The 26,173-nt window shown below is 39.6% G+C and overlaps 1 protein-coding gene across 3 annotated transcripts in view; it reads left to right on the forward strand.

Annotated features, from left to right (window-relative positions):
- Positions 1 to 26,173, forward strand: part of PRKCI (protein kinase C iota) — an 85,060-nt gene that overhangs the window by 35,385 nt on the left and 23,502 nt on the right. For 2 of the 3 annotated variants that reach the window (XM_015131633.3, XM_015131632.3), the window contains 8 exons: positions 4,194 to 4,283; positions 7,644 to 7,694; positions 12,166 to 12,251; positions 14,684 to 14,824; positions 17,602 to 17,656; positions 19,219 to 19,277; positions 24,799 to 24,975; positions 26,055 to 26,152. In XM_015131633.3, coding sequence (XP_014987119.1) covers positions 4,194 to 4,283; positions 7,644 to 7,694; positions 12,166 to 12,251; positions 14,684 to 14,824; positions 17,602 to 17,656; positions 19,219 to 19,277; positions 24,799 to 24,975; positions 26,055 to 26,152 — 757 coding nt within the window. Of the gene's footprint in view, positions 1 to 4,193; positions 4,284 to 7,643; positions 7,695 to 12,165; positions 12,252 to 14,683; positions 14,825 to 17,601; positions 17,657 to 19,218; positions 19,278 to 20,460; positions 20,640 to 24,798; positions 24,976 to 26,054; positions 26,153 to 26,173 lie in introns of those variants that run through there. The other variant, XM_077991672.1, reaches the window with a different exon arrangement.

Consider the following 26,173-nt stretch of genomic DNA (forward strand, 5'->3'; position numbering starts at 1 on the left):
AATGTTCATCAGAGATACTGACCTGTAGTTTTCTTTTTCTTTTCTTTTCTTTTTTTTTTACGTATCTGTCTGGTTTTAGTAATACTGACAGGTATTACTGGATCTTAGAATGAGTTTGAAACTATTCCCTCCTCCTCCATATTTTGGAATAGTTTGAGTAGGACTGGTATTAGTTTTTCTTTAAATGGCACTGAAACCTTTGGGTCCTGGGCTTATCTTTGCTGAGAGACTTTTTATTATGGCTTCGATCTCACTACTTGTTAGCAGTCTAGTCAGGTTTCGGATTTCTTCGTGGTTCAGACTTGGTAGGTTGTATGTGTCTAGGAGTTTATCCATTTCTTCTAGGCTTTCTGATTCATTGGCATACAGTTGCTCACCATGACCTCTAATGATCCTTTGAATTTCTGCAGTATCAGTTGTATTGTCTCCTTTTTCATCTGTGATTTTTATTTCTTTGGGTCTTGTCTCTCTTATTTTTAGTTCGGTTAAAGATTTGTTGATATTGTTTATGTTTTCAAAAAATCAGGTTTATGTTTTGTTGATCTTTTGTGTGTTTTGTTTCAATTTCATTCATTTGTGTTCTGATCTTTATTATTTCTTTTCTTCTACTAATTTTGTGTTTGGTTCGTTCTCGCTTTTCTTGTTCTTTAAGATGCATCGTAGTTTGTTCATTTAGAACCTTTCTCATTTTTTTGATATAGGCACTTATTACTTGCTATAAACTCAACTCTTAGTACTGCTTTTGCTGTATCCCATTGGTTTTGGTAGTATGTTGTGTTTCTATTTTCATTTTCTTAAGAAATTTTTCAATTTTCTTCTTGATTTTGTATTGACCCACTGGTTAATAAGGACCATATTGTTAACTTTCATGTGTTTTTGTAGTTCCCAAAGTCCATCTTATTACTGATTTCTAGTTTTGTTCCATTGTGGTCAAATAAGATACTTGTTAGTTTTTGTAGGTTAATAACAATATTTGGATTATACTAAGGAATTTTTATCTAGAGTTATAGAGATTTTGTCAGAATGCTGCCATGGTAGAGAATAAGTGGGTGGGTATATAGGGAAAAACAACATTTTGAAATATGTTTCAAATTTTCCAGAATAAACAGTTAAAAAGAACAGTTGGTGAACCTAGAGAATAGTGTTTTACAAACCTAGACACAGGATTTCTATAATACTCAGTGGGCAACTTTGTCAGGGGCTACAAGAGAGATCACCTAGAATAAGGACTGAAAAGATGTCCTAGGTTTCAGCAGCTGGTTTCATGACCTTTGCAACCACAGTTTTGGTGTAGTGTTGGGGCTAAAACCTGGCAGCAGCATTTTGAGAAATGTGTGTAAGATAAGAACATGGAGAAAGGATATGATCACTATGTGAAAAAAAGTTGTTTCATTGTAAAAGATTACAAACTTATGATTTTTAAAATATTAAAGAGAAGTATGTAGTGAAAAAAACAAAGACCCTGCCGCTTTTCCTTTCTCATCTTCTCACCTGTTTCCTCCAGTTTTAGTCTCTAGTTTTACTCTTGAGATTTGTGGCTACTGAATGAATGGAGTGTCAATCTGAATGGGAAAGAGATTTTTTTTTTTTTCCCCCTGAGACAAAGTCTCGCTCTTGTTGCCCAGGCTGGAGTGCAATGATGTGATCTCGGTTCACTGCAACCTCCGCCTCCCAGGTTCAAGTGATTCTCCTGCCTCAGCCTCCCAAGTAGCTGGGACAACAGGCATGTGCCACCACACCCGGCTAATTTTTGTATTTTTAGTAGAGACGGGGTTTCACCATGTTGGCCAGGCTGGTCTCGAACTCCTCAGGTGATCCACCCACCTTGGCCTCTCAAGTGCTGGGATTACAGGTGTGAACCACTGCGCCTGGCCTGAAAGAGGTTTTTGAGAGGGAGACTCAGAAACTCCTTTGCCTGATAAGAGCTAGGAAATAGAAGGAAAGAAAAAATGGAAATGGAACTGATGAGCTCAGAAGATAAAAGGAAGTAGGGATGCAGTGGTCAAGTGGGAGGAAAAAAAGGAAGAGGCACTCTTCTTTGAGAAGCCAGGAAAAACGACTTCGTTTTTCTTTCTCAATTAGCAGACTGAGCTGTATGCTGGTGGTTTGGATAGGGTTGGTGGCATCTAGTGTATAGTAACTACAGGAATTAGCAAATCAATGGCAGAGTAAAGGACTCACTCTCACTCGCTCAGGTTCAAACTAGGCTCTAAATGACTTCTTTTTTTTTTTTTTTTTTGAGACAGTCTTGCCTTGTTGCTCAGGCTGGAGTGCAGTAGCACAATTTTGACTCACTACACCCTCCGCCTCCTGGGTTCAAGCGATTCTTCTGCCTCAGCCTCCTGAGTAGCTGGGACTATAGGCACACACCACTGTGCCTGGCTAATTTTTGTATTTTTAGTAGAGCTGGGGTTTCACCATGTTGCCTTGGCTGGTCTCGAATTCCTGACCTTAAGTGACCCGCCTGCCTCGGCCTCCCAAACTGTTGGGATTACAGGCCACCACACCTGGCCTGAATGACTTTTTCATTAAGGAATGCCATAGTCCAGGCAGATGTGCCACCTCATTGATTGCCAGGGATGACTCAGTTGTCTGGCTAGTTGGATAAGAGAGTTGTTTCTTCCGTCCCTTCTCTGTGTGTCTGTTACTAAAACTGTTCATTTACATTTCATAGCAGCTCAAGTGTGACTGTTCTTCCATAGTTTTGTAGCTTTTCATTTCTGTGACTCCTTTCAGGAGGCTCTGTCATGTGAAGGGAAAAATTTGATAAAATGATTACATGGAGACTTGTAACTAGTCATATTGTGGCAATTGAACTACTTTCACTTCCTCTTTTAAAGAAACAAGTAACAGAAAGCCTGCTCTTGGCCATGCCCATTAGACACATAGCAGTAACTATTTAAACTGTGGTCAGTAGCCAGGCATGGTGCTGCACGTCTTTGGTCCCAGCTATTCGTGAGGCTGAGGCAGGAGAATTGCTTGAACCCAGGCGGAGGTTGCAGTGAGCCAAGATCACATCACTGCACTCCAGAATGGGCAACAAGAGCCAAATTCCATCTCAAAAAAAAAAAATGTGGTCAGGAATAGATTCTGTTTGCTGTATTTGGGATATATACAGTGTTTTTTTTTTTTTTTTTTTTTTTTTTTTTTTTTGAGACGGAGTCTCACGCTGTTGCCCAGGCTGGAGTGCAGTGGCGCGATCTCGGCTCACTGCAAGCTCCGCCTCCTGGGTTCACGCCATTCTCCTGCCTCAGCCTCCTGAGTAGCTAGGACTACAGGCGCCCGCCACCGTGCCCGGCTAATTTTTTGTATTTTTAGTAGAGACGGGGTTTCACTGTGGTCTCGATCTCCTGACCTTGTGATCCGCCCGCCTCGGCCTCCCAAAGTGCTGGGATTACAGGCTTGAGCCACTGCGCCCAGCCTATATACAGTGTTAAGAACAAAATGGCCAGGTGTGGTGGCTCATGCCCATAATCCCAGCACTTTGGGAGGCCCAGGCGGGAAGATTGCTTGAGCCCAGGAGGTCAAGGCTGTAGTGAGCCGTGATCCTGTCACTGCATTCAGCCTTGAGTGACAGAGTGAGACCCTGTCTCACCAAAGAAAACCCAAAGAACAACATTTTATATCTATATAAATTAGTGTCTGTGAACCTCATGTAGTATTTTTGTACAAATAGAAATGGAAGTTATGTTACCTACTTCAGAAAATTGAATTGTCTAAATAAATATCTAAATATTTGTCCTTAAGCCAGGCGTGGTGCTTCACGCCTATAATCCCAGTACTTTGGGAAGCCAAGGCAGGCGGATCACCTCAGGTCAGGAGTTCAAGACCAGCCTGGACAACATGGTGAAACCCCGTCTCTACTAATATAAAAATTAGCTGGGTATGGTGGTGCATGCCTGTAATCCCAGCTACTCGGGAAGCTGAGGCAGGAGAATGGCTTGAACCCGGGAGGCAGAGGTTGCAGTGAGCCAGGATCATGCCACTGCACTCCAGCCTGGGCGACGAGAGCAAAACTCCATCTCCAAATAATAATAATAATAATAATAATAAAAAATATTTGTCCTTGTCACATATTTATGTTTATAAATATGAGTTTATTTTTTCTCAAAATTTACATTATGAAATTTGTTTAGTAATCATCACATTTAGGGGTTTTAAAGTGACCATTACTTTACCTTTGTATTTTTTAGGAGACCCATGTACCGTATCATCTCAGTTGGAGTTAGAAGAAGCCTTTAGACTTTATGAGCTAAACAAGGATTCTGAACTCTTGATTCATGGTAAGAGAGTAGTCATTTCATACTCGTCCAGAGTGATAATTTCTTTGAAATCACTCTTTATTCTTGACCATTTTGAAACATAATCTCAATGTCATTTTCTCAGTCTCTGTGACTCATGCCTAAGTAATTGTCCTTATTTAGTAGTTTCTCACATGCTATAGAAGGTAAAATTAATCTGCTTCTTACAGTCTGGGGAATTTTGTGATCTCTGTATGTCTCGTTGGATATTAAAATGTGATTTCTTAGTGTATCATAGCAAGTTTATGATGTAAGTTAAAAATTGAGAGTCTAGGGAATCTAAGTCATCTACTTGAAATTTTATAATGTATACAAATAGTGACCTCCAAAGGTAAGGTATCTTAAATATCCTTTCTTTTGCTTAAAGGTTAATAGTGAAACTATTTACATGATTCCTATATTTATTTTTGGGACAGAGTCTCACTGTCACCCAGGCTGGAGTGCAGTGGCATGATCTCAGCCCACTGCAACCTCTGCCTCCCAAGTTCAGGTGCACCTCAGCCTCCCAAGTAGCTGGGATTACAGGCGTGCACCACCATGGCTGGCTAATTTTTGTATTTGTAGTAGAGACAGGGTTTCACCATATTGGCAAGGCTGGTCTCGAACTCCTTGCCTCAAGAGAGCCGCCTGCCTTAGTCTCCCAAAGCACTGAGATTACAGGCATGAGCCACTGCACCTGGCCCATTTACGTGATGCTTTAGAGGCATTAGTATGTTTAAACCTCAGCAACCTTGCCGGGCGTGGTGGCTCACGCCTGTAATCCCAGCACTTTGGGAGGCCGAGGCGGGTGGATCACGAGGTCAGGAGATTGAGACCATCCTGGCGAACATGGTGAAACCCCGTCTCTACTAAAAATACAAAAAATTAGCCGGGCGTGGTGGCGGGTGCCTGTAGTCCCAGCTTCTAGAGAGGCTGAGGCAGGAGAATGGCATGAAGCTGGGAGGCAGAGGAACTTGCAGTGAGCGGAGATTGCGCCACTGCACTCCAGCCTGGGCAACAGAGCGAGACTCCGTCTCAAAAAAAAAAAAACAAAAAAAAAAACCTCAGCAACCTTGAGATGTAGGAAGTGGCATAAAAAGAAGTAACCTAAACTCAGTTATCATATATGTAACTGGCACATTGTAGACCTGGATTGTGAATCTAGGAATTCTGATTCCAAACTTGTGTTTATTTCATTCAACTATGCTAACCCTCAAACTTTTTTGTCATGTAAAACTTTTTTTTTTTTTTTTTTTTTTTTTTTTTTTTTTTTTTTTGAGGCAGTTTCTCTTGCTCTGTTGCCCAGGCTGGAGTGCATTGGTGCAGTTATAGCTCACTGCAGCCTTGACTTCCCAGGTTCAAGCGATCCTCCCACCTCAGCCTCCTGAGTAACTGGGACCACAGGCACTGCCGCACCACTATGACTGGCTAATCTTTTTTTTGTGTGTGGAGATTGGATATCACTACGATGCCCAGGCTGGTCTCAAACTCCTGGGCTTAAGGAGTCCTACCATCTGGGCCTCCCAAAGTGCTGGGATTAGAGGTGTCAACCACTGTGCCCACCCAAGAACCTCTTAATATACTGCATTTAATTGCAATGTATTGGCAGTATTTCATTGAACATTTTTGAGAGCTGTGAGACCAGACTTAGGAAACTTTTAAAAAAGTGAAACAAATGTAAATCTTTCCTTAAGTATAATGAATCATTTCAGTGCCTTGTTACTATTTCTTTGTATTTTCCTTTACAGTATATTTTTTTTAAAAAGCAGTGGTTTCATTTTATCTTTCTTTCTTTTTTTTTTTTTTTTTGAGACAGTTTCACTCTGTTGCCCAGGCTAGAGGGCAGCGGCACAATCTCAACTCATTGCAACCTCGGCCTCCTGTGTTTAAGTGATTCTCATGTCTCAGCTTCCGAAGTACCTGGGATTACAGGCGCCTACCACCATGCCCAGCTAATTTTTGTATTTTTAGTAGAGATGGGGTTTTACCATGTTGGCCAGGCTAGTCTCAAACTCCTGACCTCAGGTGATCTGCCTGCCTTGCCCTCCCAAAAGTTTTGGGATTACAGGTGTCAGCCAGCACACCTGCCCTGATTTTTTCTACCTCCAGAATTTGACATAGTGACTCACAAGCGATCCATAATGTACTTTGTTGAGATTCTAATAGGACTTTAAGAATCTATCTTTTTGTCATCTCTTTCCAGAATAAAATTACAGTGAATGCATAAAGAAGTGATTGATGAATGGTATTAAACAGTCAGTTTTAAGTCTTACTGCCTTTTAATACTACATCACAGATGCTTTCAGAAGCTAGCTTATGTTTCAGCTTTTAAAAATATGCATTAGGAACTATGCTTCCTGTAGTCTGTGCTCTTTATTAAGCTATGTCCTTTAGTACATCACAGACTAGCAATAGCTGACTAGATATTCATAAATACATTGTTGCTTTATATTCTACCTTGTTATAAAAATGGTTTGGAATCAGTATATAAATTTATAGTTTCTAATATAAATTTACATTTTTGATTTTGGTACTGTTTCTGGTGTTAATTTATTCCTAAGTTTAGTATACATCTTTTAAAAACTAGTATTTTATGTTTCATATTTGTATACATTTTGTAATTTAATTTTCATCCTTCATTGTGACAAACTTGTCCCACTATACCAACGATTTAACGAAATGCTAGTTAATGATTTATTTAAGGATAAGAAAATAGTGATGTAACAGGGACTGGAATTAGTAATTTGAGCTTCTGATGCTTTGGTTTTTTGTTTTGTTTTGTTTTTGTTTTTGTTTCTGAGATGGTGTGTCACTCTGTCGCCTGGGCTGGAATGCAGTGGCATGATTGCAGTGCACTGCAACCTTCGCCTCCCGGGTTCAAGCGATTCCTGGGCCTCAGCCTCCCAAGTAGCTGGTATTATAGGCATGCCACCATGCCAGGCTAATAGGCTAATTTTTTTTTGTAGTTTTTGGTAGAGACAGAGTTTTACCATGTTGGCCAGTCTGGCATCTCCTGACCTCAAGTGATCTACCCACCTTGGCCTTTCAGAGTGCTGGGATTAGAGGCGTAAGCCACCGTGACCAGCCTAATGCATTGTTTATAGATATATTTGTTTTTATAAGACTTTAAAAAAATTTTTTTTAAATATCAACAAAGCAAAGGCAAATAAAACCTTCTTTTATATGGCCTTGGTAAAGTGAATCCCTTTGGCAAATAATATTGACCGCCTGCTATCTTGTCTCAAATGAAGAGAGGGTCAGGTTGAAATCTGGGTCAGTGTCTTTTACATTTGAATTTTAAATTCTGTGTAATTTGTATGTTTTAAATATGCTGTTAACTCATGTTCATTTATTTTCTTTCAGTGTTCCCTTGTGTACCAGAACGTCCTGGGATGCCTTGTCCAGGAGAAGATAGTGAGTGTTTATATACATACTTTTACAAGAGTTACTATGCTATGGTACAAGTGAAAAAGAAATCAGAGATAGAATTTTTAGCTAGGCACAGTGGACAGTGGCTAATGCCTGTAATCCCAGCACTGTGGGAGGCTGAGGTGGGAGGATCGTTTAAGCCTAGGAGTTCAAGACCAGCCTGGGCAAAAAGTGAGACCTTGTCTTTCCAAAAACACACAAAAAAGTTAGCATGGTATGTGCCTATAATCTCAGCTACTTGGGAGGCTGAGGTGGGAGGATCCCTTGAGCCCAGGAGTTTGAGGCTACAGTGACCCAAGGTCGCACTACTGCACTCTAGTGTGGGTGACAGAGACAGGCCTTGCCTCAAGGAAAAAAAAAAAAAAAAAAGGAAATAGAAGTTCTAATTCATTTGATTTATTTTCCATTTTTCAGTCGGTTTAAAATATATTAGTGGCCGGGCGCGGTGGCTCAAGCCTGTAATCCCAGCACTTTGGGAGGCCGAGACGGGCGGATCACGAGGTCAGGAGTTCGAGACCATCCTGGCTAACACGGTGAAACCCCGTCTCTACTAAAAAAATACAAAAAACTAGCCGGGCGAGGTGGCAGGCGCCTGTAGTCCCGGCTACTCGGGAGGCTGAGGCCGGAGAATGGCGTAAAAACCCGGGAGGCAGAGCTTGCAGTGAGCTGAGATCCGGCCACTGCACTCCAGCCTGGGCGACACAGCGAGACTCCGTCTCAAAAAAAAAAAAAAAAATATATATATATATATATATATATTAGTGACTGCCCAAATGCTACTTTTGCCAGATCAAATTCAGATAGTTCTTAGTTACAACTTACATGATTGTCTGTTGCACATATGAAAGGAAAATTAAGTTAAATTTAAGTTTTAAAATTTAATTTTGGAAATGTTCAAACCTATGCAGAAGTTGAAACAACATTGAAAACAAGGATACCTATATATCCTTTGCCCAGATTTACCAATTTTTAACATTTTCCCTGTTTGCTTTATCTCTGTATCTATGTCTATGCATGCACAGTTATACATAACAAACACACTTGTGTTTTTTTTGTTATACCACTTGAGAGTGACATGACACTCAGCGCATGTCGTTAGGAATTGGCTTTTATTTTTCTGCAGTTTTTTTTTTTTTAACAATTACTAAGTCACTGTTTTTTTTGTTTTGTTTTGTTTTTTTAAGACAGAGTCTTGCTTTCTCACCCAGGCTGGAGTGCAGTGGCGCAATCTTGGCTCATTGCAACCTCCGCCTCTGGGGTTCAACAATTCTCCTGCCTCAGCCTCCTGAGTACCTGGGATTTACAGGCGCTGCTAACATGCCCAGCTGATTTTTGTATTTTTAGTAGAGTTGAGGTTTCACCATGTTGGCCAGGCCGGTCTCAAACTGCTGACCTCAGGTGATCCACCCACCTCAGTCTCCCGAAGCTCTGGGATTATAGGCATGAGCCACCACACCTGGCCCCAAGTCACTTATTAAATGTCTTAAATATTGCAGACTTCCTACAATTGACCCAGAGAAATGTGTATATTTATTAGATCTCCAACTCCTAGTAACTTCAGGTAACCAACCATAGTCCACAGTGGAACAGTGGTTCTTACCCTTGGACACATTAAAATTGTGGGATGCAGGGAATGATCAATGCCAGATTTCCATCCCCAAGCCTAATGAATTAGTCTGTAAGTGAGACCTGGACATCTTTGTATTTTAAAACTAACTCTCAAAATGTAGCCATTGGGGTCCACGGTGTGAGCTTCACCTGAGAACTGGATAGAAACTGCACTCAGGCCGGGTGCAGTGGCTCATGTCTGTAATCCTAGCACTTTGGGAGGCTGAGGTGAGCTGAGGTGAGATCAACTTGAGGTCAGGAGTTCAAGACCAGCCTGGCCAACATGGTGACAGCCCATCTCTACTAAAAATACAAAAAAGTTAGCCAGGTGTGGTGATGCATGCCTGTAATCCAGCTACCTAGGAGGCTGAGGCAGGAGCATTGCTTGCACCTGGAAGGCGGAGGTTGCGGTGAGCTGAGATCACGCCACTGGGCAACAGAGCGAGACTCTGTCTCAAAAAAATACTGCACTCCAATCTACGTGATTCATAAACTCTTGGACTGGGGCTGAGCTACCAGGTTTAACAAGCTCTTCAGGTGATTCTGATGCACACTACAGTTTGAGAACCACCACTTAAAAGCTTCCCCAGGTCAGGAATTGTTAATAGAATTTCTTTGGAATATCTAAGCCAATGGTTACTATTAATGAGATGCACTCTAAAGAGTCCAACTACTCTTTGTTCTAATGTAATTTAAGTATGCAAACTTATGTTTGATTATAAGTTATTGCTTTTGGTATTTGGCATAATTTACTAATTGTGGGTATTAGGCAACTCAATTTCATTTGTGGTTTCTGCACATGCTCATGACTTTAGAAGGAATAGTGGTAAATGTTTTGCTTTTAATTAATTAAAATAGCTCTAAACTTTCAATTCTGTATTAAGCTATCCTAAGAGTTCTAATTGAGAATATTGCAACTGGTCTTTAGTATCTTAATTTTAAATAGTAAACCCATTGCTACATTTGGTTTAAAATATGACTTTGGGAACCTAATGTAATATTTCTGTGGTATTAACTATTACTGTTATTACCATTACTGTGGGATGTTATTATTAATGACTAATAGACAATATATATGATAGCGATGGACTTAAAAATATGAAGGTGGACTAGATTTGATCATTTGGAACCTCTTTCTCTAACTATACTTAAGAAACATATTAATATAAAGACCACTGGATGAAAAGTTGTTGGGGAAAAAGATACGCTTCTGGTACAAAATATCTCTTTACAGATAGTTACAAAGAGTGAAATGTACCTTTACAATGAAGAGATCTAGCAGTCAATACCTTTAATGATTATTGAACATCAGTAGTGGGAGTTGATATTCTGACATTTGTGTACCTTATGAAAGGTAATGAGATAAGAAATACACAACACTACCTATGTATTGTTTTTGCCAAAGGTATTTAATACTGCCTCTAATTGTAAGTAAACAGACAAACCCAGAATGTGGGATGTAATATAAAACAACTAACCAGACTCTTTAAATAAATAATAAATAAATAAATAAGTCAACATCATGAAAAAGAAGTAGCAACAAATAAGGCAGAGTGAATGTTTTAGAATGTTAAGGAGACCAAAAAAGCATGATCAAATGCAGTCCCTGAATCTTGATTGCATCCTGGATAGAAAAAGTGAGCTTTGAAAGTCACTTTGGGGCCGGGCACAGTGGCTCACGCCTGTAATCCCAGCAATTAGGGAGGCTGAGGCAGGCAGATCACTTGAGGTCAGTGTTTGAGACCCGCCTGGCGAACATGGCAAAACCCCGTCTTTACTAAAAATACAAAAATTAGCCGGGTGTGGTGGTGTGTACCTGCAATCCCAGCTACTTGGGTGGCTGAGGCAGGATAATTGCTTAAACCCAGGAGGCGGAGGTTGCAGTGGGCTGAAATTGCACCACTGGATTCCAGTCTGGGTGATACTATGTCTCAAAAAAGAAAGTCACTTTGAAAGCAGTTAGGGAAGTTTTGTATATGAATTGTATATTGGTCGATATTGAATTAATATTGATTTTCTAAGACATGGTAATGGTATTGTGGTTAGGTAGAATTGGGTCGAGTAGAGGGGGTGGAATATCCTTAATCTCAGACAATGGATACTTGGGTATTTAAGGGTATTTAAGTGTCATGATATCTGCATTTAATTCCAAGTAATTCAGAAAAAAAAAGTATGTTTTTTTATAGTGAAGAAAGTAAATATGACAAAACATGAATAATTGGTAAATCTCGGTGGAAGATGAAGGTGTCTATTCTTTTACCTTTTCTGTGGGATTAAAAGATGTTCAAAATAAAAAGTTGGAGGAAAACTTTTAAAAAGAAAAGCAGTAGTAGGCCGGGCGCGTTGGCTCACACCTGTAACACCAGAACTTTGGGAGGCCGAGGTGGGTGGATCATCTGAGTTTGGGAGTTCAAGCCAGACTGACCAACATGGAGAAACCCCGTCTCTACTAAAAATACAAAACTAGCTGGGCGTGGTGGCGCATCCCTGTAATCCCAGCTACTCGGGAGGCTGAGGCAGGAGAATCTCTTGAACCTGGGAGGTGGAGGTTGCAGTGAGCTGAGACTGTGCCATTGCACTCCAGTCTGGGTGACAGGTGACAGAGCAAGACTCTGTCTCACAAAAAAAAAAAAAAAAAGACACGCAGTAGTAGTCAAATATTTATACCCTGTGGATTATTTTTGTCTGGTCCCTTGATGAATCTATTTTACTTTTTGACGTTCATGTTTTTATCAGTATTTTTTTTTCTTGCAATGAGTATCATGAAAAAAATTACAGACTTAATTATAAAATGACTTTTACTCACACTTGCTCTTTTTTCTTTTTTTAACTATTACTCTCTCTTCAGAATCCATCTACCGTAGAGGTGCACGCCGCTGGAGAAAGCTTTATTGTGCCAATGGCCACACTTTCCAAGCCAAGCGTTTCAACAGGGTAAATGTAGTTTGTTGAATGATGATAATGTGAGACAGCTATTTTTTTCCTTTCTGCTATGAAAGAAAGGTAGTTTGTTATTAAGTCTTGTTACACACTTTTAAATACATAAGTAACATGACCTTACGTTTCCAGTTTGCCTGAGGCAGTATGCCTGTAATTTTTAATAGCATCTCTTTTCACTCTTAAAAATGCTCCAGGCCAGGGGTGGTGGCTCAGGCCTATAATCCCAGCACTTTGGGAGGCCAAGGCTGTTGGATCAGTTGAGGCCAGGAGTTCAAGCCTGGCCAACATGGCAAAACCTTCTCTCTATTAAAAATGCAAAAATTAGCCGGGTGCAGTGGCGTACGCCTGTAGTCCCAGCTACTCGGGAGACTGAGGCAGGAGAATCACTTGAGTCTGGGAGGCAGAGGTTGCAGTGAGCCGAGATTGTGCCTCTGCACTCCAGCCTGGGCAGTGGAGCAAGACCCAGTCTCAAAAAAAGAGCTCCAGATTGGATGATTAATTATTCCACATAATATACCCTAGCTGTAAGAAAATTGGATTTTAAAATATAATTTAAGGCAGCCAGAAAACAAGCAAGGTTTATTTTCTTTATTTAATCTTTATTTTGCCAGTTAGTGTTGTAATTTGATTTTCACGGTTTAGAAAATAATAATAGCAAACACTTATCTGGGTTGTACCAGGCACTTTTCCAAATGCCTTATATACATTGATTCATTTAATCCTTACAACAACCCTGTGAGATAGGTACTATATATTTCCACTTTATAGATGGCAAAACTCAAGTGCAGGGCTGTTAAGTAACTTGCCCAAGATCATACAGCTAGTAAGTGATAGAACCAAAGTTTGAAAGCAGCAGTCTGTCTTCAGAAGTAAGTTATTAATTTATTATTTATTTATTTATTTATTTATTTTAAAGATGGAGTCCCGCTGTATCACCCAGGCTGGAGTGCAATGGCACGGTCTCGGCTCACTGCAACCTGCATCTCCTGGGTTCAAGCGATTCTTGTGCCTCAGCCTCTTGAGTACCTGGGACTACAGGCGTCAGCCAACAGGCCTGGCTATTTTTTGTATTTTTAGTAGAGACGGAGTTTTACCTTGTTGGCCAAGCTAGTCTCAAACTCCTGACCTCACCTGATGCATCTGCCTCAGCCTCCCAAAGTGCTGGGATTACAGGCATAAGCCACCATGCCTGGCCAGAAGCGAAGTTTTTAAATACTCTTGATAACTGCAAATTTTGGATGCTATTTCCATTCTAAAATTAATGCCATGTCTTAAATTAATTAATGTAAATAGAAACCACCACCTGAAATCCCTCTCCAAACTCTTTTACTTCCAGTAGCACTGACATTTAAGAAGGCTTTGAGGCTGGGTGCAATGGTACCTGCCTGTAATCCCAGCACTTTGGGAGGCTGAGAAGGGGGAACACTGAAGCCCAGGAGTTCGAGACCAGCCAGGGCAATGTAGTGAGATCCCATCTCTACAAAAAATACAGTCATTAGTGGGGCATGGTGGTGCACACCTGTAGTCCTAGCTACTTAGGAAGCTTGAGCCCAGGAGGTTGAGGCTGCAGTGAATCAAAGTGACTCCACTGGACTGCAGCCTGGCTGACAGAGCAAGACACTGTCTCTTAAAAATAAATAAATAAATAAATAAAAAGAAAGACCGAGCGTGGTGGCTCACACATGTAATCCCAGCACTTTGGGAGGCCAAGGCGGGTGGATCACCTGAGGTCCAGGAGTTTGAGACCAGCCTGACCAGCATGGTGAAACCCCGTCTCTACTAAAAATACAAAACATAGCCAGGTATGGTGGCGCATGCCTGTAATCCCAGCTACGCTGGAGGCTGAGGCAGGAGAATCACTTGAACCTGGGAGGTGGAGGTTGTAGTGAGCTGAGATTGTGCTATTGCGTTCCAGCCTGGGCAACAAGAGCAAAACTGCGTCTCAAATTAAAAAAAAAAAAGGGGGGAAGGAAGGAAGGAGGGAGGCTTTGAAATGAAAAGTCACTTTAGGTTATTGCTCTTTAAGAAAACAGAGCTTTGGTTTGACCTCTGAACAGCCTGCAAGGTTAATGTTTGCTTAGGAGTCCTTCGATGGCTTTTTCTGCCATGTATATTTCTAATTTAATTCACTTTTTCTGTTTTCATTATTCTGAACTTAATTATGTAAAGACTGAAAATTCTTAGACTTAGAAAGAAATGTGGTTGCAAGTTTCACTGTCTGTTTAAAATAAGCTCTGTTTTTCACTGACCTTCATAGCTTTTAAAAAATTATGTATGAAGAAGCTTTGTTTTGCTTTTGTTTTTGCTTTTGTTTTTGTCATGGGCTGACAGTTGACACCATGACAAAGGGAATTGAGTCAGCAAACTGGGAAATGATTATGACCTTCTTTTTGGTTAATAAAATATTGTTGAATTACTCTTTTCAGCGTGCTCACTGTGCCATCTGCACAGACCGAATATGGGGACTTGGACGCCAAGGATATAAGTGCATCAACTGCAAACTCTTGGTTCATAAGAAGTGCCATAAACTCGTCACAATTGAATGTGGGCGGCATTCTTTGCCACCGGTAAGATACAGTTGTCTGTCCTTTTTTTTTTTTTTTTTTTTTGTTAAGAGCGTGCTTGATAATACTACTGGAACAGAGTGCTAAAATAGGGAGGTGTTCAGGAATTACGACACAACAGAGTAGCTACAGAGTGTGGGTAGGAATACCTTACATTCCTGTTAACATACCTTGAACTTTGGAACTTCGAAATATCTGTGGTAATATTTGTTTGTGGGATACAGTTAGCTTCTTTGACCTACTATAAATTCCTCTGGTCTAAATTAGGAAAATATAGAGAGAACCATTTTAAGAGACTTTTTTCCCCTCTCCTTTAATCTGAACATATTAGTTTATAGCTCACATTATTCTGGCATCTCTCCTAAGCAGATATGAGGTAAGGGTCAAAGATACCATGTTTGCTATTTGAAGTGTGAGATTACTGGGGAGGAAAGCATTTAAAATTTTTATTTATCAATTTCTATTTTAAGTATATAAATAAAATATGTTTGTTAGAGAAAAAATACAGAATACAGATGAATTAAAAAAAATTAAGTAAAAGTCCACATATATTCTACCATCTAAAGGTAATTGTCATTTGGTGGATATCCTTCCAGAACTTTTCCTGTGCAAATTTATATGCATAAACATTTTTAATTTTCCATATGGAAAAAATGTAAACATGTATAAGAGTAGGTAGAACACTATAATGAACTCCCATGTACTAGAGACCCACCTCCAACAGTTATCAACTCATGACTAATCTTGGTTTCATCTGTACCCCCATTCACTTAACTTCCCCTTGCCCTGTGTTATTTTCAAACAAATCTCAGACGTATTTCAGTATGTACCTCTAAAAGAGAAGGACTTTTTAAAAAACTAACTAAAAAACAAATTCCTTATGTAAAATATCCAGTAAGTGTTCTCATAAATATTATAATTTTGTTTTTATAGTTTTCATTATGAATCAGGATCCAAATGAAGTCCACCTGTACAATTGATTGATCTCTTAGATATTTTTTAACTTACTGGTTCTTTCTTCATTTATCGCTCTCTCTTCTTTTTTTCCTTACAATTTAATTGTAAAAGAAACATTTGTTTGTCATTTACACTGTTGCAGAATTTGGCTCATTACTTCTCCATGGTTATGTTCAGTATGTTATTGTCTTCTTTATTCTTTTGTCTTGTACAGTAGTTGGATGTCCGGGTTTAATTAGATTCTGGGGTTGGTTGGTTTGTTTTTTGGTGGGTTGTTTTTCAGTCAACTTTACAGAGGGTTGTTTATCCACCAGAGGGCACATGTGCTTGCATGTGTCTTTTTATTGTTGTTGTTTTGAGACAGAACCTGGCTCTGTCTCCCAGGCTGGAATGTAGTGGCGCGATCTTGCTCACTGCAACCTCCGCCTTCCGGGTTCAAGCGATTCTCCTGCCTCAGCCTCCCAAGTAACTGGGATTACAGGTGTGTGCCACCACGCCCAGCTAATTTTTATATTTTCAGTAGAGACGGGGTTTTGCCATGTTGGCCAGGCTGATCTTGAATTCCTGACCCCAGGTGATCCACCCACCTCGGTCTCCCAAAGTGCTGGAATTACAGGTGTGAGCCACTGCACCTGGCCAATCTTAGTGAACTTTCTGGCAAATCTTACTTCCTTAAGGATCCAGAATTAGAATTACTGCATTAAAAGATATGCATTTAAAAAGATACCTGGATGCAGCTTGTCTAAGTGCATTGCCTGTCAATTAGCCCTGCTCCACAAGGAACAGTCAAAAAAAGAAAGAAAGAAAAATACCCGAATGCATCTTTCTAAATTGTTCTTTAGAATTGTTATTCCATGTTTATTCATGGGACTTTCTTTGGACATTGTGAAAACAGGTTATTACTGGTAGCTCTTTGATATTAGAATTCTTTAATTAGTTCATATAAGCTTAGGAATGGGTTTGTAGTAAAGGGGAAAATCCAATCTTAAGGAAAAACAGAGGCTGAATATTTCCAACATAATTTATATAGATTACTGTTAATATTTTTAAGTATTATTTGGTGACATATGGAAGGAAAGGGGGCAGGGTTAGTGATTATATTGGAAATTTAGGATGGGGTTAAATGCATTTAAAAATCCTTAAGCTTACTTATGAGCCTGTCTTTAAGGCAGCCTTGAAGTGCTAACTGTATCATTAATGTTCTTTCTCAAGTTTACCTTTTCCTGCTGGTATTCATTAAATGTGAGTCTAAGAATAAATCAGTAATAACTTGGGTTTGAATTTACCTTTTTCCTGAGATTATTCGCCGTTATTTGGGTAAGTTAGTTTCTAGGAAGTATTTTTTTTCTCTTTTTTGGGGCCACTGACACCCTTGAGAATGTTCAGGAAAATGAGAAACCCACAAAATTTTACATGTAATTTTAAGGTGTTTTTGATATCCTGAAATCTACCCCTGGGCCCCAGCTAAAGAATGCATATTCCAGACACTTATTTTTGCCAAAGATTTGAAGTGGAGCTTGAAGGAAGAATAGGTAGTGTTGAAGAAAAACAAAGCAGAATATATGGCAGTTTAATTTGATTTCTAATTGGTGGTCTGAAATTAGTTTTGTATTTTCTTTTCTGTAAAATGTGACTAACATTACCTCATTCATAGCAGTATTGTATAGTTTCATAAAACAAAATTAAGAGTAAATATAATTCTCACTTAAGTTATATTCTTTCAAAATTAAATTTTAATATGCTGTGTATTGTTGAAATAGTGTTGTTTCTGGGTGTAATAGAGGTACTCCACTGAGTTACTGTGTCTTTGGAAATGTTTGTAGGAACCAGTGATGCCCATGGATCAGTCATCCATGCATTCTGACCATGCACAGACAGGTAAGAGCGGTACTGGCACAACCCATTGTTCATTCACAGAGTAGCATGTAAAGACTTACTTAGGTGACTCTCTTACCCAAGTTTAACAACATTTATTTCTTTCCAATTAAAAGTAAATACATATATTTCGCTGTGGTAAAATCACACAATTTAACATACACATTTGGCATTTTTAAAAGACAACTGTGCGCTGGGTATGTTGGCTCACACCTATAATCTCAGCACTTTGGAGGTAGAGGCAGGAGGATCCCTTGAGCCCAGGAGTTCAAGACCAGCCTGGCCAACATAGGGATACCCTGTCTCTACTTAAAAAAAAAAACAAAAAAGTTACGTAAACCACAACAGATGACTATTTTTTCTAGTTCACATAAATTTCTTTTGAGACTCCTTTAAATTCAGCAAACTCAGTTTTTTTCCATAATGAAAACCATGAAGCTGATTTTGTGACCCATGTTGACTGTGTTCAGGTGACTTGTTTTTTTCTTTTTCTTTCGAGACAGAGTCTTGCTCTGTTACCCAAGCTGGAGTGCAGTGGCGCGATCTTGGCTCACTGCAACCTCCACCTCCCAGGTTCAAGTGATTCTCCTGCTTCAGCCTCCCGAGTATCTGGGATTACAGGTTCATGCCACCATGCCCATCTAGTTTTTTTGTATTTTTAGTAGAGACGAGGTTTCACCATGTTGGCCAGCTGGTCTCGAATTCCTAACCTCGGGTGATCTGCCCGCCTTGGCCTCCCAAAGTGCTGGGATTACAGGCGTGAGCCACTGCGCCCAGCCGAAGTGACTTGTTTTTATTAAAAGCTTTATTATCAGAAGTAGAAATTAGGTGAAAGATAGAGAGATGCAATATAGGAAATTCCAGGAAGATGGTATAAGTGAAAATGTTAGATAGGTACAAAACCTTAAACACGTATCTGGGAAATTTGGAGAGCAGTGAAAGGAGGTAGAACAGCATGATCTTCTTTGGACTAAATCAAGAAAGGGAAAACAAGGGAGTTTTTCTGGAAAGACAAGATGCAATCTCCTAGTCATAGAAGGATCAGCTCTATGAAATGTAGGCTGTGTTTTTTTGCCCCAAGTAGCTTTAAGAAGTAGAAGTTCCATTCTTGTCTGTTCTTTACTTGACCATTGTGGTAATCAGGAAAATTTTGAGTACAATGGAGTGAGAAGTGAAAACCAGAGGTCCTGTATCTCTGTGTCTTAATCATAGTAAAAAGTTTAAGCATATCTTATAGAGTCATTCATTTAGAAGGAAGTGTTTGATTAATTTGTAAAGAAGAGAAATGTTTTAAAAATAACACAAGTACTTGTTAAACACAGTACTTGGCTACCGGATTGTAATGCTTACTCTCTTTACCCTCACTAAAGATTGGGATTTAACTATTGTATTTACATACAATTTGTTATTAGTAGGACAGGTATTCAGTTTTAAATAAGGAAATTTATTCAGAAGTAAAATCTAAAATAAAAATCAGGAGATAATTTTTATTTCAAACTCATTAATGGTTGCTGTTTTTTTCTCCCTGTACCTTTTTTTTTTTTTTTTTTTAAATGGGTTTTTAGTAATTCCATACAATCCTTCAAGTCATGAGAGTTTGGATCAAGTTGGTGAAGAAAAAGAGGTAAGATAATTTGTCTTATTGTACATTATGTCATTAGTGTTTTAATAAGGCTCAGGAGTTTAAAAGTATGACATATTGACCTGCTTAGACTTTAGATCATAATGGTGAAATACAAAAATGATTTGTGATGATTCCAGAGTTTTGTCCTCATTTAATTTACTAATTAAATCACTAATTTAAAATAGGAAATAATTTAGTGGGATAGCTTATTTTCATTTTAAAATAGCTGAATCTAAAAATCACAATGTATTTGATACTGTTTAAAATACTTGGTAGTATTGTTTAAAATATGTAGTAGACCCTTCCATTTTGTGCCTGAATTGCTTATTTAGATAACAAATGATTAAACATGTTAACTGTCATTATTTTTTTGACTATTATTTTATCAGTTTTTAAAACAAAACAAATTCTTAATTAAAATTATTTGATTACAATAATAATCAGTTTTTTGAAAAAAGCTTATAGTGAAAAAGATGATCATGTCTCACACCTTCCACTCCCAGTTTGACTTCTTAGCAACCTTTTAAACCATTTCTAGTTATGTCCATAATGTTTGTATTTCTGTTTTTTAATTTTTCATTTTTGTGTATTTCTGGATATGGAAGGTTTAGTTCACACTGTTTCTTTTTCCCATATCTTTCTTTTTTTTTGAGTTGGGGTCTTGCTGTGTTGCCCAGGCCGGAGTGCAGTGGTGTGATCATGGCTCACTGCAACCTTGAACTCCTGGGCTCAAGTTATCTTCCCACCTTAGCCTCCCGAGTAGCCAGGACTGTAGGCATGCGCCACCACACCCAGCTAATTTTTTCATTTTCTGTTTTGTAGAGACAGAGTCTCACTATGTTGCCCAAGCTGGTCCCGAACTCCTGGCCTCAAGCAGTTCTCCCAGCTCAGCCTCTCAAAGTGTTAGGATTACAGGCATGAGCCACCGTGCCCAGCCAAAAATTTCAAACATAAATAAAAGTAAACAGAATAATATAACAAAGCCTTTGTATCTATTGTTAGTTAAAACAACTATCAATTCATGGCCAGCCTTATTTTGTCTACTCACTTCCCTCACTCCTGTATTATTTTGAAGAAACCTATAAGTCACCTGTTTGATGTTATGTTTTAGTTTCTTGTTCTGTTTGTCTGAAAAAGTCTTTTTTTCTTTTTAATTTTTTTCTTTTTTGTGTGTGTGAGACAGGATTATTGCACAGGCAGCCGTGCAGTGGTGCAGTGATGGCTCACTACACCTCAACTTCTTGAGTTCAAACAATCCTCCCATCTCAGCCTCTCAAGTAGCTGGGACTACAGGCATGTGTCACCACTGGACCCTTATCACCATATACAAAAATTTACTCAAGATGGAATAAAGATTTAAATGTAAGACCTCACACTATAAAAATCCTAGAAGAAAACCTAGGAAATACCCTCTCAACATTGGCCTTGGCAAAGAATTTTTGGTTATGTCTCCAAAAGCAATTGCAACAAAGCCAAAAATGGACAAATGGGACCTAATTAAACTACAGAGCTTCTGTGCACCAAAAGAATCTACCAATAAACAGACAACCTACAGAATGGGAGAAAATATTCACAAACTATACATCCAACAAAGATCTCATATCCAGAATCTATAAGGAACTTAAAAACAAAAAACAACCCCATTAAAAAATGAGCAAAGGGCCAGGCATGGTGGCTTACATTGGTAATCCCAGCACTTTGGGAGGCAGAGGCAGGCAGATCACTTGAGGCCAGGAGTTTGAGACCAGCCTGGCCGATGTAGTGAAACCCCATGTCTACTAAAAATACAAAAAAGAAAAAAATTAGGGCATGGTGGCACACACCTATAATCCCTGCTACTTAGGAGGCTGAGGCATGAGAATCATTGGAACTGAGGAGGCAGAGGTTGCAATGAGCCAAGATCATGCCACTGCATTCCAGCCTGGGCGACAGAGCAAGACTGTTTAAAGAAAGAAAAAAAAGGTGGGGGGGGAACAAAGGACATGAACAGACATATCTCAAAATAAGACCTATCAGCAGCCAACAAACCTGAAAAACCATTCATCATCACTAATTATCGAGAAATAGAAATCAAATCCACAGTGAGATACCATCTCACACCAGTCAGTATAGCTGTTACTAAAAAGTCAACCTGGGCGTGATGGCTCACACCTGTAATCCCATCACTTTGAGAGGCTGAGGCGGAAGGATTGTTTGAGCCCAGGAGTTCAAGAGCAGCCTAGGCAACGTAGTCTTTACAAAAAAATAAAACATTAGCCAGGTCCAGTGCTGCCCCCCTGTAGTACCAGCTCTTCAGGAGATTGAGGTGGGAGGATCGCTTGAACCCCAAAGGTCGAGGCTGCAGTGAGCCATGATTGCGCCACTACAGCCTAGGTGACAGAGTGAGACACTATCTCAAAAAGAAAAAAAAAAAAAACTCAAAAAACAACAGATTCTGGTGAGGCTGCAGAGAAAAGGGAATGCTTATACACTGTTGGTGAGAATGTAAACTAGCTTAGCCACTGTGGAAAGCAATTTGGAGATTTCTTAAAGAACTTTAAACAGAGTTACCGTTTGACCTAGCAGTCTCCCATTACTGGGTATGTACCCAAAGGAAAACAGATCATTCTGTCAAAAAGACACATGCACTTGTATGTTCATCACTGCACTGTTCACAATAGCAGAGACATGGAATCAACCTAGGAGTCCATCAATAGTGGAGTGGGCAAAGAAAACATGAAACCATGTGTTTTGTGGCAATATAGATAGTACTGGAGGTCATAATCCTAAACGAATTAACGCAGGAACCGAAAACTGAATACTACATGTTCTTACAAGTAGGAGCTAAACATTGAGCGCACAGAAACATAATCATAGGAGCAGCAGACGCTGCTTGCGGCGGGGGCAGCATGGGTTGAAAAACTACCTATTCAGTACCACGTTCACTACCTGGTTGCAATATACCCATGTAACAAACACACACACATAGCCCCTCTAAGATAAAATTTGAATTTAAAAAATATTACAAATAACACTTTTACTGTTTCTCTAGAAAATGCAGTGCTTGGCACACTTTAAATTCATTCCTCTTCCATTCCTGCCTTTGGGTGCTATTATTGTCAGAGTTTAAAATTCTGTGTGTGTGTATATTTGTTTTTTTAAACAGTTACTCCTTATGTAGATTTACCCACATTTTACCCTTTTTGTTTTTCGTTCCTTCCTACATCTTTGTTCTTCTATCTGAGATCATGCTTTTTCCCCTTCAAGAACTTTAGTTTTTCCTTTAGTGAGTGCCTACTAGTGATGGATCTACTCAGTTTTTGTTTGTCTGAAAATGTTTTTTTTTCACTTTCACTTTGTGAGCTGCTTTTGCAGGATAGAGAATTCTAAGTCAGCTGTTTTCTTCTCTTTTAGGCCCTTTGAAGATGACGTTTCACTGTTATGTGGCTTCTGTCATTTCATTCAGCCTTATTATTGTGTCCGTGAAGTTTACTCTGCTCTTTTTTGCTCCACTTGATTCTCTCTTATAGTTTCCAGTTAGCCATATTTCAAGTCTATATGTTGACTTATTTTCTTACAATTCTCTTCTTTGTTAACCTGCCCGAACATGGTTTCTTTTCATTCTGCTTTATTTATCCTTGTGTGTTAGTCTGTTTTGTGTTGTTACAAAGGAGTACCTGAAGGTTGGGTGTTGCGGCTCAAGCCTATGATCCTAGTACTTTGGAGCCGGAGGATCATTTGAGGCCAGTAGTTCGGGACCAGCCTTGGGAACTTAGCAAAACACCCCATGTCTACAACAAATAAATAAAAATTAGCTGGGTGTGGAAGCACATGCCTGTAGTCCCAGCTGCTTGGGAGACTGAGGCAGGAGGATCACTTGAGCCCAGGAGTTCATGGCTGCAGTGAGCTATGTTCGTGCAACTGTACTGCAGCCTGGGTGACAGAGCAAGAACTTTTCTTAAATAAATAAATGAAGGAAGGAATAAAGGGATACCTGAGGCTGGGTAATTTATACACGATTTATTTGGTGCACGGTTCTGCAGGCTGACCAATAAGTGTTGCACTAGCATCTGCATCTGGTGAGGGCCTCAGGAAGCTTTCAGTCTTGGCAGAAGGCAAAGGAAAAGCAGGTGTGCCACATGGCAAGAGAGGGAGCACCAGAGTCAGGGGAGGTGCCACACTCTGAACTCACTCATTAACCACACAGGAATGCACAAAGCCATTCATGAGGAATCTGTCCCAGTGACCCAAACACCTCCCACCAGGGATCACATTTCAGCATGAGATTTGAGATTTGGAGGGGTCAAATATACAAACCGTATCACCTTGTTACCAAAACAAATTATTATTATTATTATTATTGACAGGATCTCACTTTGTCACAGAGGCTGGAGCGCACTGGCACAATCACAGCTCACTGCAACCTCGACCTCCCTGGCTCAGGTGATCCTCCCACCTCAGCCTCCCAGGTAGCTGGGACTACAGTGCACACCACCAACACCCAGTTATTTTTGTATTTTTTGGTAGAGATGAGGTTTATCCCCACATTGCCCAGGCTGGTCTTGAACTCCTGGGTTCAATCAGTCCACCTGCTTCAGCCTCCATAAGTGCTGGAAATACAGGCATGAACCACTGTGTGCAGCCCAAATTATTATTTCTAAATTTAAGTTGTTGTTCTCACTCAGTTTTTCTAATACCCTTCTTTCAGTTTTGTGCTTGCAGGTTTCTTTGTCTTTCTCAGAATTTCCTCTTTGCTTTTCTTGGTATTCTTCACTTCAGAGATTTCATACTTTATTCTCATGGGTCCCTTGTATGTTGATGATTTTGCAGGCATCTAATAAAAGACTGTCTTCAGGCTTCTCTGTAAATTGCCAGAAGCTTACATTTGTAGTTGTGAATGAATTTTAAGGCTTACTATGTCGTCCCAGAGGGGCCTTGGTATTCTGTGGAAAAGAATGTCTTCCATTCGCTGAACTACTTCTTGCTTGTTTTCTGTCTATAGCATCCAAAAACGCCTCTGAATGTGCGTTCTCACTAGCTTACATTTTATGCATCAAGCTTCCAGCAGACTCTTTCATCTTGATGTCTCATTATAATTTCTGAATTTATTATGAAAAATCCAATCGTTCTCTCCAGTAACTTTGTCAATCTTATCCTAGCCACACACTTGACGTTCCCTGTCAGTGGTACCCCCAATCTCTTGGTCACCAAGGTTAATGTGTTTTTTAAATTCCTGCATCTCTATTGCCTCTCTACCTGAAAGTTATCATATCCTTTTTAAGACGTCCTTCAATATTTTTGTGATTTCAACTCCCTCCCCACCTATTCTTATTACCATCCCTCTTATCTCAAAATTCATCCATATAATCTGGGTAGTTAGATTATATGGTTTGGAATGACATTTGAAAACTATTAAGAACTTAAAACATATTTCTGTTAGGAAAATATCTTTAAATCGTTACAGGTACAACTAGGTGTTAGAAATATAATGTACTATGCAAAGCATTTCCCATTATAACTCTGATACAAATGTTCTCAACAGGCAATGAACACCAGGGAAAGTGGCAAAGCTTCATCCAGTTTAGGTCTCCAGGATTTTGATTTGCTGCGGGTAATAGGAAGAGGAAGTTACGCCAAAGTACTATTGGTTCGATTAAAAAAAACAGATCGTATTTATGCAATGAAAGTTGTGAAAAAAGAGCTTGTTAATGATGATGAGGTAAGCACTGCGTATTTTATTGTTTCTAAACTGCTTAAGAATACTATTCTTTTTTTTTTTTTTTTTTTTTTGAGTTTCACTCTTGTCACCCAGGCTGGAGTGCTAGTGGTGCAATCTTGGCTCACTGCAACCTCTGCCTCCCAGGTTCAAGTGATTCTCCTGCCTCAGCCTCCCAAGTAACTGGGATTACAGGCATGCACCACCATGCCCGGCTAATTTTTGTGTTTTTAGTAGAGATGGGGTTTCACCATGTTGGCCAGGCTGGCCTCGAACTCCTGACGTCAAGTGATCCGCCTGCCTCAGCCTCCCAAAGTGCTGGGATTGTAGGCATGAGCCACTGCGCCCGGCCAAGAATACTATTTTAAAGAAAACCTCTATGTTTGTGCTTTATTATCTCATTCTGCTTTTCTAAATATGTGCTAAGTAAATGAAATATATTATTTCAGTTTACTTTTCTTATAGACTGTATAAGATATTTAAAGTAATTTGATTATTATTAGATTTTTTTAGAAAAACAAAAATCAAACCACATTATTATCAGGAGAAATACTTGAGCTTTGTAAAACTTTTCTAGACAGTTTTTTTTTTTTTTTTTTTTTTTGAGACGGAGTCTTGCTCTGTCACCCAGGCTGGAGTGCAGTGGCCGGATCTCAGCTCACTGCAAGCTCCGCCTCCCGGGTTTACGCCATTCTCCTGCCTCAGCCTCCCGAGTAGCTGGGACTACAGGCGCCCGCCACCGCGCCCGGCTAGTTTTTTGTATTTTTAGTAGAGACGGGGTTTCACCGTGTTAGCCAGGATGGTCTCGATCTCCTGACCTCGTGATCCGCCCACCTCGGCCTCCCAAAGTGCTGGGATTACAGGCTTGAGCCACCGCGCCCGGCCTAGACAGTTTTATAATACTGAAAGATTTACTAGTGTTATTTTTCTCTTTGTTTGTAAATTTTCATTTCATGATTATCAAAGGTTTTGATATTTAGCCTAGTTAACCATTGCATTTGCAACCATTGAATTGCTCAGAGCAAATTTATCATTAAATGTGATATCAGTTTGACATAGCTTTCTTACATGTTTCAAAACAGGATATTGATTGGGTACAGACAGAGAAGCATGTGTTTGAGCAGGCATCCAATCATCCTTTCCTTGTTGGGCTACATTCTTGCTTTCAGACAGAAAGCAGGTAAGATTGAAAGATAATAGA

Source organism: Macaca mulatta, chromosome 2, assembly GCF_049350105.2.
Source record: "Macaca mulatta isolate MMU2019108-1 chromosome 2, T2T-MMU8v2.0, whole genome shotgun sequence".
In the NCBI taxonomy this organism is placed as follows: domain Eukaryota; kingdom Metazoa; phylum Chordata; class Mammalia; order Primates; family Cercopithecidae; genus Macaca; species Macaca mulatta.